Source organism: Podarcis raffonei, chromosome 4 (assembly GCF_027172205.1).
Source record: "Podarcis raffonei isolate rPodRaf1 chromosome 4, rPodRaf1.pri, whole genome shotgun sequence".
NCBI classification, from domain to species: Eukaryota; Metazoa; Chordata; class Lepidosauria; order Squamata; family Lacertidae; genus Podarcis; species Podarcis raffonei.
In genome coordinates this window covers 8,067,950-8,080,921 of record NC_070605.1, presented here as the reverse complement: position 1 = coordinate 8,080,921, position 12,972 = coordinate 8,067,950, and the positions used below count along the sequence as shown (strand labels likewise).

At 48.3% G+C, this 12,972-nt stretch overlaps 1 protein-coding gene across 2 annotated transcripts in view; it reads left to right on the top strand.

Moving 5' to 3' along the window:
- Window positions 1-12,972, top strand: part of PPME1 (protein phosphatase methylesterase 1) — a 252,123-nt gene that overhangs the window by 29,441 nt on the left and 209,710 nt on the right. Inside the window, exons 12-14 of one of the 2 annotated variants that reach the window (XM_053385107.1) lie at window positions 932-996; window positions 3,160-3,227; window positions 4,952-5,028. In XM_053385107.1, coding sequence (XP_053241082.1) covers window positions 932-996; window positions 3,160-3,227; window positions 4,952-4,970 — 152 coding nt within the window. In that variant the 3' untranslated portion in view covers window positions 4,971-5,028. Of the gene's footprint in view, window positions 1-931; window positions 997-3,159; window positions 3,228-4,951; window positions 5,029-12,972 lie in introns of those variants that run through there. The other variant, XM_053385106.1, reaches the window with a different exon arrangement.

Below are 12,972 nucleotides of genomic sequence, written 5' to 3'. Positions count from 1 at the left end.
ACTGTTCCTGACTCAGCTTATTTCCCTACACTAACTCAATCTACCCACAGACTCTATCCCAATTCACTTCCACTCCAACCAACCACCCAACTCCTAACTCCTCCCTTTGCCCCTCCCAGAGCTGGTTTTATAATCCCACTGACTCCACCCCCTGGGTTCTGATTGGGTTACCTGTTTAACTATTTCTCCTCCGGCACTCATACGTTAACGTCACAGTGGGGTCCACTGTTGGTTCAGTCAGCTTTTGAATGTGGGATGCAGGGTGGCATCCATCTACAGTGGTACCTTGGTTCTCAAACTTAATCCGTTCCGGACGTCTGCTCCAAAACCAAAGCGTTCCAAAACCAAGGCACGCTTTCCCATAGAAAGTAATGCAAAAGGGATTAATCCGTTCCAGACTTTTAAAAACAACCCCTAAAACAGCAATTTAACATGGATTTTACTATTTAACGAGACCATTGATCCATTAAAATGAAAGCAATCAACAATGTACTGCAGTCACATAATCAATCAGTAGCTGAACTGGGTTCCACGCAGTCACAAAAAAAGAGCTGCAAAAACAAAAGCGCAAAATAAATAGCCAAAACAGACAGACCTCGGTATAACACTCAAAACGGAAGTGTGGCACTCAAATTGGAAGTGTGGCATTCAAAATGGAAGCATAACGCTCAAAATGGAGCATGTTTGGCTTCCGAAAAAAGTTTGCAAACCGCAACACTTCCTTCCGGGTTTGCAGTGTTTGGGTTCCAAGTTGTCTGAGTACCAAGGCGTTTGAGAACCAAGGTACCACTGTACTTTACCTTGGGGGAAAAAAACCATGTCTTGGGCTGCCACCGCCTTCTCCCTGCCTATGAACCATGGAGTCAAATGCAGAAGGCTGGGAGCAAAGGATTCTGGGAGTCCTGCCTCACCCTCTCTTGCCCCCTTGCAGGGAAATTCCAGATGCAAGTCCTTCCGCAGTGCGGCCACGCAGTCCACGAAGACGCTCCAGACAAAGTGAGTGACATTTTGGAGCAGCTGGGGCTTTGAGGGCAGAATTCCAGTTCACCCCCTTGGTTTTTGTTTTTTGTAAAATGTATTTATTTATTATTTATACCCTGCTTGAGTGGGGGGTAAAAAAATAACCCCAGCAACCTCAAAGCGGTTAACAAAAAAAAAAAAGATAAAACCATAAAATTATCCCTGAGAAAAGTCAGCAACGGTAATTTAAGACCTTCAGAAAGAGTTAACGGATCACAAAACCCTGCCAGATGGGTGGGGTATAAATAATAAATTGTATAATTGTTATTATGACTTGCATCAACTTTCCAAGCAGCCGGGTTGCCTTGTTTTTAGCAGGTGCCGAAAACAGTACAGTCGTACCTTGGTTTTCAAATGCCTTGGGAGTCGAAACGTTTTGGCTCCCAAACGATCAAAAACCGGAGGTGATTGTTCAGGTTTTCGAACGTTCTTTGGAACCCGAATGTCTGACGCGACTTCCGTGGCTTCCGATTGGCTGGAGGAGCTTCCCGCAGCCAATCGGAAGCCGTGCCTTGGTTCCTGAACGTTTTGGAAGTCGAACGGACTTCTGGAACGGATTCCGTTCGACTTCCAAGGTACGTCTGTACAGTGAAAACTCCTGCTAGATATCAAATGCGGGGAGTTCCAATGTGTAAAAGTGGCCGCACCAAAATGTTGAGTTCTTACAAATACAGAGCAGGTATTATGGGACACCTGAAGCAGCGCCTATTGCAGCAGTCAGGTGGGCACATGCGGGGCAAGGCGACCTTGCAGGTAAACTGATCCCAAGTTGTTAAGGGTTTTGTATGCTAAGAGCAGGGATGCGGGTGGCGCTGTGGGTTAAACCACTGAGCCTAGGGCTTGCCGATCAGAAAGTTGGTGGTTGGAATCCCCACGACAGGGTGAGCTCCCGTTGCTCAGTCCCAGCTCCTGCCAACCTAGCAGTTCGAAAGCACGTCAAAGTGCAAGTAGATAAATAGGTACCGCTCCAGTGGGAAGGCAAACGGCGTTTCCGTGCGCTGCTCTGGTTTGCCAGAAGCGGCTTAGTCCTGCTGGCCACATGACCCGGAAGCTGTACGCCGGCTCCCTCGGCCAATAAAGCGAGATGAGCGCCGCAACCCCAGAGTCGGCCACGACTGGACCTAATAATCAGGGGTCCCTTTACCTTTTATGCTAAGAGCAACACCTTAAACCTGGCCCTGTAGCGACCTCTGAAGTGTTTTATATTTGCTGTTAGCCACCCTGAGCCCAGTTTTTAAACCGGGAAAGGCAGGGTATAAATAAAAATACTATTATTATCCGTCTGACTGACCAGTTGCTTCTAAGGCGAAGGTTTAAGAGGAGGGGTGCAGAATATTTGTTTGTTTGTTTTAGATTTATAAACTGACCTTCATTGGAAGATCTCAGGGTGGTTCACGAGATGATGATGATGATAATGATAATGATAATGATAATAATAATAATTTATTTATACCCCACCCATCTGGCTGGGCTTCCCCAGCCACTCTGGGCGGCTTCCAACAACATATTAAAATACAGTAATGCATCAAACATTAAAAGCTTCCCTAAACAGGGCTGCCTTCAGATGTCTTCTAAAAGTCTGGTAGTTGCTGTTCATTTTGACATCTGGTGGGAGGGCCTTCCACAGGGCGGGTGCCACCACCAAGAAGGCCCTCTGCCTGGTTCCCTGTAACCTCACTTCTCACAGGGAGGGAACCACAAGAAGGCCCTCGGAGCTGGACCTCAGTGTCTGGACTGAACGATGGGGGTGGAGATGCTCCTTCAGGTCTACTGGGCCTTTGAGGCCGTTTCAGGCTTTCAAGGTCAGCACCAACACTTTGAATTGTGCTTGGGAGCCAATACTGGGTGCCAATGTAGGTCTTTCAAATGTTATGTGGTCTTGGATGCTGCTCCCAGGCACCAGTCTAGCTACCGCTAGATGAAAACACAAATACTGTAGTTTAAGCACAAACAGCAAAGCAATAGCACCCTCCTCCTGCAAACACATTTAAAAGACTGTAGAATATTAATCGATTAATCAATAAATTTATTTATACAGTGCCCCTGATAGTTTGCAGGGAGGCAGGGCTTATTCAGGGCTCCCTTCACATGCAAGCCTTTCTGTTTTCTCTTTTAACATCTCCGGCCGTTCTCTTCCAGGTTGCCGAAGCCGTCGCCACGTTCCTGATCCGTCACAGGTTTACAGAGCCCATCGGTGGATTCCAATGGTGAGGCTCGTCGGGCAAAAGCAGCCCTAGACCGGCCTCTTCCCTTGCACAAAAGTCGCCCACGTGGCGCTGTTCCTGCCCTCCTGAAATACAACGGGGGGGGGGGGAGTTTCCTGCAATGCCTGAAAAAAGAAAATGCATTATTATCACATCTGACTGAACTCCAAAGTTCACTTATTATCTTGCCCAGATAGCACTGATCGGATGGAAATAGCTGTGCAGGTCAAACTGTTACTGAGCCAGGTGGCTGCTCGGTTTTAGCTGAGCTCACTATTATAGTGGTACCTCGGGTTACAGGCGCTTCAGGTTAAAGACGCTTCAAGTTACAGACTCCGCTAACCCAGAAATAGTACCTTAGGTTAAGAACTTTGCTTCAGGATGAGAACAGAAATTGTGCGGCGGCAGCGGGAGGCTCCATTAGCTATAAAGTGGTACCTCAGGTTAAGAACAGTTTCAGGTTAAGAATGGACCTCCGGAATGAATTAAGTACTTAACCCGATGTACCACTGTACTGGCTTGTGGAGATGCTTTGCATGTATTTATGACTAGTTCTGCAAAACTGCTACTTGAAGAAATCCCCAAACTTAATATTTTTGAACTTCAAATGGAGCTCAGAATCCCTTTAGGCAATCAAGCCTTAGCGGTTGAATTAGGAGGCACCGAGAGACAGCAGTTTTCTGCTTTAAAGTGAGCTGGGGAGGAGGGACGGACAGGGGCCATGGCTCCCAAACCTTCCCAGGACTTCAGGGGAATGGGGAGGCTGCTGGCAGAGCAGCAGGGCTCCCACCCCCCCACCCCCAATGGAGCACGGGGCAACAGCGCTCAGCCTGCCCGCCACTCCCAAACCAGAGAGCCAGTGTGGTGTAGTGGTTAAGAGCAGTAGTCTCGTAATCTGGTGAACCAGGTTCGCTTCCCCGCTCCTCCACTTGCAGCTGCTGGGTGACCCTGGGCCAGTCACACTTCTCTGAAGTCTCTCAGCCCCACTCACTTCACAGAGTGTTTGTTGTGGGGGAGGAAGGGAAAGGAGATTGTGAGCCGCTTTGAGACTCCTTCGGATAGTGATAAAGCAGGATATCAAATATAAACTCCTCTTCTTCTTCCCAAACCTTCCCGGGGCTTCAGGGGAAAGGGGAGGCCGCCGGCAGCCTGGGAGGGCGGGGCAACGGCGCGCGCGGCACTCGGGTGATTTGGCTCCAAGGAGCACACATTCGCTTCATAAGACGCACAGACATTTTCCCTTACAGTTGGTAGCGCTGGATGTGAACGGGATCCGTTCCGGAGCCCCGTTCTCATCCTGAAGCGAATGTACGACACGTCTGGATGTGCGCGGGTCACGTTTTGCTGCTTCCGTGCATGCGTGTGACGTCATTCTGAGAGTCTGCGCATGCGCGAGCGGCGAAACCCAGAAGTAACGCACTCCGTTCTGGGTCGCCGCAGAGCATAACCCGAAAATATTTAAGCTGAAGCATATTCATCCCGAGGTATGACTGTACTTTTTAGGAAGGAAAAGGTGTGTCTTATGGAGCGAAAAATACGGTTTACACCTGTTGCTTGTGGGCGACTGGGCGAAACCAGGATGGGCCCGTCTCATTCTCACAAATGCGGAGCAAGTATTACATGGTGCCTGTGACCCGTTGCTTGAGTGTGCAGGGGCTCGCTGGCTCGGGCAACATGGCGCTGTAATTCTGCTCTGAGTTTACCTCTCTTTCTGTCTCCCTCCACAGTGTTTTTCCTGCTTGTTAATGCCCCGACGGTCCTCCCGGCACCGACTCCCCTTGTAAATAAACCTGCACCAGAGGGCTATGGTGTTTTCTGTCTCCTCCTCGGCCATCCCTTTCAGTTGCCAACTCGGACCAACTGGCGCCAACCTTCTGCTGCCGGACCCCCAACCTGGTCCATCCCCGGATCGGGGGGGAGGCGGCCTCCTTCCCGTCGCCCTGAAGGAAGTAAGCCGGCTCTCTGCGAAATCACGGGTGGATGCGAAGGATTCTCTGCACAGCCCCTCCTGGAAGTTTTAGGAAATCCTTGGCCTGGACGGACCCCATCGAAGCCCCCTCTCCCCTTTGGTTTTTCTTAAGCATGCAGGATCCCGCCATTTCAAAGCTGGGCTCTCTGCTTCGCTCCTCCAGAGCAGGGCTTTCATTTTTGGGTTGCTTGGGCCAATCTTCCTCCCACCCTCTTCCTCCTGGCGAGTCCTCAGTAGCGCAGGCTGCCACGATGCGTAGAAATCCGAGACGCATCTCTCCATCCGTGGCTTGTGGCCTGTCGCCACCTTGACCGACCTCCTGTGTTTGCGTTCCCCAGCGAACGTGGGCTGCGCTTCGGTTTGGTTGACACACCTGCGTCCACCAAGGGGGCTGCAGATGTGAAGATTCAGGAAGGGGGCTGAAAAGCAGGGGGGTTTTCTGAGGTTTCCCCCAGCCTGATGTTTGAGAGCCCAGCCCGGCAGGTTCTCCAGATGTTCCCTGCTGGCCAGTGGCATTGAAACAGCTGCAAGAATTGGGCAGTTCAGATTCACACGGCGCTGTGCAATCGCGCCAACCAACAGCAAGCAAGAAGAGGGCCGGGGGCGGTGTAGTTTTAGGATTACAGAAATGGGGGAGGAGAGCAGGCCATTCCTTTGCTTCTGGGCTGCAAATGATGGTTTGGGCATCCTTCAGCTAAATTTCAAGGGAGCAACCCCTAGATTTAAAGCACCTTTATGGTCCTTCTCAGTTCCAGGGCTCTGGTGGGGATAACGTCCTAGAGCCCAGACCTCTCTGTATTTGAGGAGGTGTTTCTCATGCGTTCGCACTTCCAAGCCCCAGTTGAGAACAGGAGAGTTGCCCCCCTGAGCAATATTTTTAATACTAGGGGAGAGAGAGAGGAGCGTATTTGCATTGGGGTTTGGGGTCCGTGACTCTTAGAGGCAGGGATAGAAGCTGTGTCAGGAGCCTTGATAGTTTTCAAGGCGTGCTGCAGTCAAATCCTTCTCTGTCCTCTCTTGCAAAAAACAAACAGGTGAAGAGAAGCAATGTGAAATAATACGCAACAAGCAAAGAGGAAAGACTTTGGGAAATATCCCCAGCCACCCCCTGGGAAGTTCTCTTGCAAACTCCTTGTGCGGTTCCTGTTCAGTTCGGAGGGGTGTTGGCCAGAGACCTTCCTGGTGGATCGGGCCCTGTCAGGCCCAGAAAAGCCAAACCCTTTGCCAGATTGGGGGTGGTGGGTTGGTTTTGTGCCTATGTCCCAAGCTGAGGAATAGGGGCTATGACTTCTTCCTCACGCAGGAAAGATGAGCGAGGCATATTGGAAGACGCACCCTGCACATTGATGCCCCGAACGTTTTCCGGTTGGAAAAGTTTCTGGAATTTAATGTGCAGTCACAGCCCTGCCAAAAAAATTAAATCTGTTTGAGCAGCCTGCCCTTGCGGTCTCTTGCCTTCTCTGCCACAATGGCCCTCGCGTCTAAGATGGGAGCCCCCCGTTCTGATCCTTGGGCTGGAGGAAAAAAACCCAAACTTGCACGGTTGCTGCCCAGTCTCCAGAAATGGCGCTCAGACCCCAAACACCAGCTGGAGTGGGGAGCCAGGAGAGGAAGACCCCTCCCAGTGCAGTTTCCAAATTTCCACCAACATTTCCTGGTCACCTTTTGTTTTTCCCCCTGCTCAGGTCTGGCAGTGGTACCCAAGGATACTCTCCTCTTACTGGGGAGCAGCCCAAAATTAAGGGACCGCCTCTGGAAGTCGGACGGGCGAACCTGACCCTGCTGTGTCCCTTGTTTTGGCAGGGAGGGCTCTATTTCCCCCCCCCTTCAATTTTTTTCCAGGGGTATTCCCTTCCTTCCCTTGGATAATCGCCACTCAGTCAGATGTTTAGGATGATGGTGCTTCCAATGGCTTTTGGGGGTCTCCTGTCTTCCCCCTCTTCTCCTGGCTTTTGAATGAGCTGCCTTGGAAAGTGGTTGCCCGTCTGCCTGCGCATTCGATGCCGATTTTTGCCGATTTGGTGGTTTTCTTTGAACCAGATTGAAAAACGATCGCTTCCTCTCCCACGGCGTATGCAGCATATATCACAAAACTCAACGCAGAGTCGCCAGGTGACGGTCCCCCTTCGGTTAGGTACTAAGTCTGTGGGTCACTTGCTACATTCGGGGGCTGGGAAGCGTCCCTAGATTTTCCCGCACCCCCACACCCCCCAAACACTCCTTCCCACCCCAAACTCTGAACCTTCAGTATAATTTTCTACCCCTTTTCTGGGGAGGGAGGCAAACCATATCTGGTTCAACAAAGACTAGAGTCCTCGTTTAGCCTTGCCCCCTTTAAATAACACATACTGTACTGTTGACATTTTTTTCTGTGGGGGGGTGAGATTTTTTTTTGTCAACTCCCTGCTGATGATGACGACCACCCTTGTTTTATGAAATAAATATTTCGCTACCTGCCGTGGTGCGGCTGTGTGTGTGTGTGTGTTTGTTTTATTAATTTCAAAAAGAAAAAAGAAAAATTACAAACATCAAATTCAGCATCCATGTTTGTTTCACAAAAAAAAACACCTGTTACATAAATCAAAATATACCTAATTATTCTAAAATTTTATTTGCTGTATACAAATACATCACAATTAGAAATTTTGTATTGAAACTTTATATTATAAATATTTCACATTCCCCCCACTCCCCTTCACCCACGTGTGATCTCAAATTTTTACTACTTCCATCTTGTTGTGTTGTTATAATTTAATCATTATTCAGTTAATTTTAATTATTTTCTTGATTACCCCTGCACGTTTTACACATTATCTATTAATATTCCAGTTCCGGAACCATGTTTTTTCATATATTCCTTTACTCCATCCCACTCTTTATTCTCTGATTTGAACGGCCTCTAATAATTGCCGTCAATTTTGCCAGTTCCACAAACTCACAGAGTTTGCCATTCTAATAAGATATTTTCCCCCCTTCCAGTTCTTTGCGATCAGTATTCTGGCCGTTGCTGTTGCGTAAAGGAATACATTTATCTCTGGGAATGTCATTTGATATTAAGCCTAACAAAAAAAGCCTGTGGCTTTTTGGCAAACGAAATCTTCAGTAATTTTTTCACCTCATATACCTCGTTCCAATTTTTTTTTTTTACAATTTTACATCCCCACCATGTATGATAAAAGGTTCCCAGCTCCCTCTTACATCTCTAGCATAAGTTCGATTGCTTTTTGTAAATCTTCGCCAATTTTTTCAGAGTGAGGTACCAGCGCTAAAACATTTTCATCATGTTCTCTCTCATCATATAACAGGCTGTGAAATTGATATCCACCTTCCACAATCTTTCCCAGTTTTCTAGTTGGATTGTATAGCCAAAATCCTTTGCCCACTTTATCATTAATACTTTGGTTGTTTCATCCTTCAATTCCCACTCTAACAACAAATTGTTTGTGCGTTTAATGGTTCTTTGTATATAGTGGGAAACGGGGCAGGTGATAGAGGTTAAAAGGGGCGGGGCCTCTTTTCACCTGGGGGGTCACCTGGGGGTGGGAGGGGCCAGGAGCAAAAGTGTGGGGGGCAACAGAAGCGAGGTTCGTGCAAAATATATATTGTTACGGGTTTCAGAGTGTGGGGTCAGTTTGGATGATGCCCTGAGTCCCTTCCAATTCTTGGGATCCTCTGTCTCTGGAGGTGAAATGTATGAGTCCCGAGGTTTCCCAAGCTTGGGTCTCCAGCTGTTATCGGACTACAGCTCCCATCATCCCTGACCACTGGTCCTGCTCGCTAGGGATGATGGGAATTGGAGTCCCAAAACAGCTGAAGACCCAAGTTTGGGAAACTCTAGTATAAGAGCACCTTGCCAAAGTAGCCCTTTGAATGGATTTGGCTGGCGAATTATGCACCGCAGTTAGCATAGCTAAAGAAGTTGATCAGTGCCATGGAACAAATGGGTGGGCATGACAACCAGCCGCTAGGTAGGAGAACAAAACGCAGAGTTGTGTGTGAACTGGAAGCTGGAGACACGGAGATCTGCTTGCTTTGTGCTGGAGTCAAAGCTATGATTAATGCAGAAGCGAGATCTTGGGGGTTATTAATGCTCTGAGATTAAATTAATGCTCAACTTGTATATAAAGTAAAGGTAAAGGGACCCCTGACCGTTAGGTCGATTCGTGACCGACTCTGGGGTTGCGGCGCTCATCTCGCTTTAGTGGCCAAGGGAGCCGGCATACAGCTTCCGGGTCATGTGGCCAGCATGACTAAGCCGCTTCTGGTCAACCAGAGCAGCGCACGGAAACGCCGTTTACATTCCCGCCGGAGCGGTACCTATTTATCTACTTGCACTTTGACATGCTTTCAAACTGCTAGGTTGGCAGAAACTGGGACAGAGCAACGGGAGCTCACCCCGTTGCGGGGATTCGAGCCGCCGACCTTCCGATTGGCAAGCCCAAGAGGCTCAGTGGTTTAGACCACAGCGCCACCCATGTCCCTTTTGGAGTGGCGTAACAACACACCGACCCCGAGTTCTCTCTGTCCAGGCAAGCCGAGGCACGATTGCATTTCCAGGTCAAATATCAGGGAGGCAGGAACACAGGACAGATGTGATGCATAGCAAACCCCACCAGTTTTATTCTGTGCTATACAAAGGCCTTTATTTGGTCTGCCCTGAAGCTTCCAACATTCAGATTCCTTGGAGGGCCATGTTTTTGCCTTCTGACTAAGCGCCGGGAAGAACTTTCTGACAGCAAGAGCCGTTTTGACAGCGGAAAACGGGCTCCCTTGGAAGGTGCAGGACTCTTTATCATTGGAGGAGATCAATAGATTTTATTGCATTAGCCGTGTGGCCATAGCATGATATACATAGAAATAACAACATAAAATGGGGGTGGGGAGGTAAAGGTGGATATCGTCCTGTGCAAATACTTACAGGGGGGGGGGGGAGAGATAACAGAAGCGACAAGGGATTTAAAACATCGAGTGACCGATAATACAAAAACAAAAAGACCAAAAAAAAAACTGCTGAGGGTGGAGGAGGATCGTTAAAGGGGTCCTTCAGCTCCTCGGATTTGTCCTAGCCCCATTGACCTTGTACAATAAAGCTACTTGGAACTTCGTTCGATTGTGCAGCGTATCGACTGCAGCTGTGGTGTTAAAGAGAAGTTAGTGCCGCTTTCCTCTTCATCACACTGAGCAGGAAGTTAGCTGTCATCTCGGTAATCCAACAATCAGAATCCTGCAAAAAAAGGGACACTATCCAGGGCTGGATTGGGAGATGAAGCTTGTTCATGAGAGGAGTTAAAAACCGAGATCTTTCATCTGTCCAGTTGGGACAGAAGAGCATTACATGGTCCATAGTCTCCAGAGCCGTGTCATTACAGGTGCATGTTCTGTTTGCGATGGGGACTCTGGAATAACGACCCGACAGAACTGCTGTAGGAAAACAGTTGAGACGGGCACAGGTAAAGGCCCTTCGCTTAGCCTCCGAGGAAATTGTGAAGCAGTATAGAGGGATCCCTTCAGGGGGAGGAATAACATTGGAGGAGATCTATAAACAGGTTGTGTGGTCACCTGTCATGTTATTCAGCTGTAATCCCTGAGTTATGGGAGGGTTGGACTAGATGTCCTTTGGAGGCCCCTCCAACGCTTCAATTCTATGAGTCTTTTTTTCTTTCTGTGCTACATGCAACAGACCGCTGGGTGGCAGCACCCCCCAATATCTTAGACCTACTGAAACTTCCCTGCAGCAGCCGCAAGTTTGGACCAGTCGCTCATGCATATTTGCTAAATGAGGTTTTATCCTGACGCCTTCTGATAATTTGTAGATTTGCCAAAGCTTTTGCTGCTTTCTTTCTGGGGACTTCCTGTAACTCTCATAGATTTTTATTATACAGCATACCTCGGGATAAATATGCTTCAGGATAAGTATTTTCGGGTTGCGCTCCGCGGTGACCCGGAAGTAACGGAGCACATTACTTCTGGGTTTCGCTGCTCGCGCAGACACTCAAAATGTCGTCACACGCATGCGCAGAAGTGGCAAAACGCAGACGCGTCTTACGTTCTGTTCAGGATGTGAACAGGGCTCTGGAACGGATCCTGTTCGCATCCCAAGTTACCACTGTAGTGCATTTTTATTGTCATGCTTTATGTTTGTACAAAAACCTTCCAGTCAATAGGAAGGAGGCTGTGTATAGCAAACAGTTTTGTTGTTGTTGTTGTTTAGTCGTGTCCAATTCTTAGTGACCCCATGGACCAGAGCACGCCAGGAACTCCTGTCTTCCACTGCCTCCCGCACTTTGGTCAAACTCATGTTCGTAGCTTCGAGAACACTGTCCAACCATCTGGTCCTCTGTCGTCCCCTTCTCCTTGTGCCCTCCATCTTTCCCAACATCAGGGTCTTTTCCAGGGAGTCTGCTCTTCTCATGCGGTGGCCAAAGTATTGGAGCCTCAGCTTCAGGATCTGACCTTCCAGTGAGCACTCTGGACTGATTTCCTTCAGAATGGATAGGTTTGATCTTCTTGCAGTCCATGGGACTCTCAAGAGTCTCCTCCAGCACCATAATTCAAAAGCATCCATTCTTCGGCGATCAGCCTTCTTTATGGTCCAGCTCTCACTTCTATACATCACTACTGGGAAAACTATAGCTTTAACTAGACGGGCCTTTGTCAGCAAGGTGATGTCTCTACTTTTTGAACCGGCAAGCCACTCCAGTATCCCTGCCAAGAAAACTCCATGGACATAGCAAACAATAAGTTCAATGCATTTGCTGCATTTGCTTATTTTATTTTTACATGAAATGTGCTCTTATTAAGATATGTACAGTGGTACCTCGGGTTAAGAACTTAATTCGTTCTGGAGGAACGTTCTTAACCTGGAACTGTTCTTAACCTGAAGCACCACTTTAGCTAATGGGGCCTCCTGCTGCCGCCGCCTGATTTCTGTTCTCATCCTGAAGCAAAGTTCTTAACCTGAGGTACTATTTCTGGGTTAGCGGAGTCTGTAACCTGAAGCGTCTGTAACCCGAGGTACCACTGTACTCTCAGTTATGCACTGCGGAGATTTTAATGCAAGATGCTTAGCATTTCTAGTGCATAATGTTGTTTTAGATTAATTATCCCTCCCCACAACCACCCTATAAGGTGGGTCAGTATTACTTTCCCCCCATACTCACCCCCCCTTCCCTGAGAACTCGCTTTGAGTTTGATTGTTTGGGGAAGGAAAGAGTAATAATTAACAGCCACTCCGGGAATCTGGGCGCAGAATAGCGATCCCTGTGTCTGTGCAATGTGATGCCCTTGGCAGAGAGTTTTCTCACACCTCCTTGCAAAAACTGCATAAGTGGGTGGATAAGTGCCAAATCTGGGGAGTCCGGGACGTGCAGGAGACACCCGGGTCTGCTTCAAGCAGGGCTGTTCTCTCTTTTCTGATCTCTCAAACGCAAAACTCAGCAACCAGCTTTGCCCCCCCCCCCCAGACGGGGGGAGCCTCTTTGGAAGCAGCTGGCGAAAAGCAATTTTATTGCAGGACTGAAAAGCTGGGAGTTTTCAGGTTGGGGGAGAATCGCCCTTTTGCTAATAATCTTGTTAGTTTTTGTGTTTTTTTCAAAAATCACCATTGCAGACATACAACGTGGACATGTCCCGTTTATACTGTTTTTGGTCCAAAGTTATTGCCCACTCTGATGTTGTACTGGCTAAACCCTTGATACCTGTATTTTAAAATTTACCGTATTTTTCCATGTATAAGACTAGGTTTTCTTCCTAAAAAATAATGTCAAAAATGAGGGGGTG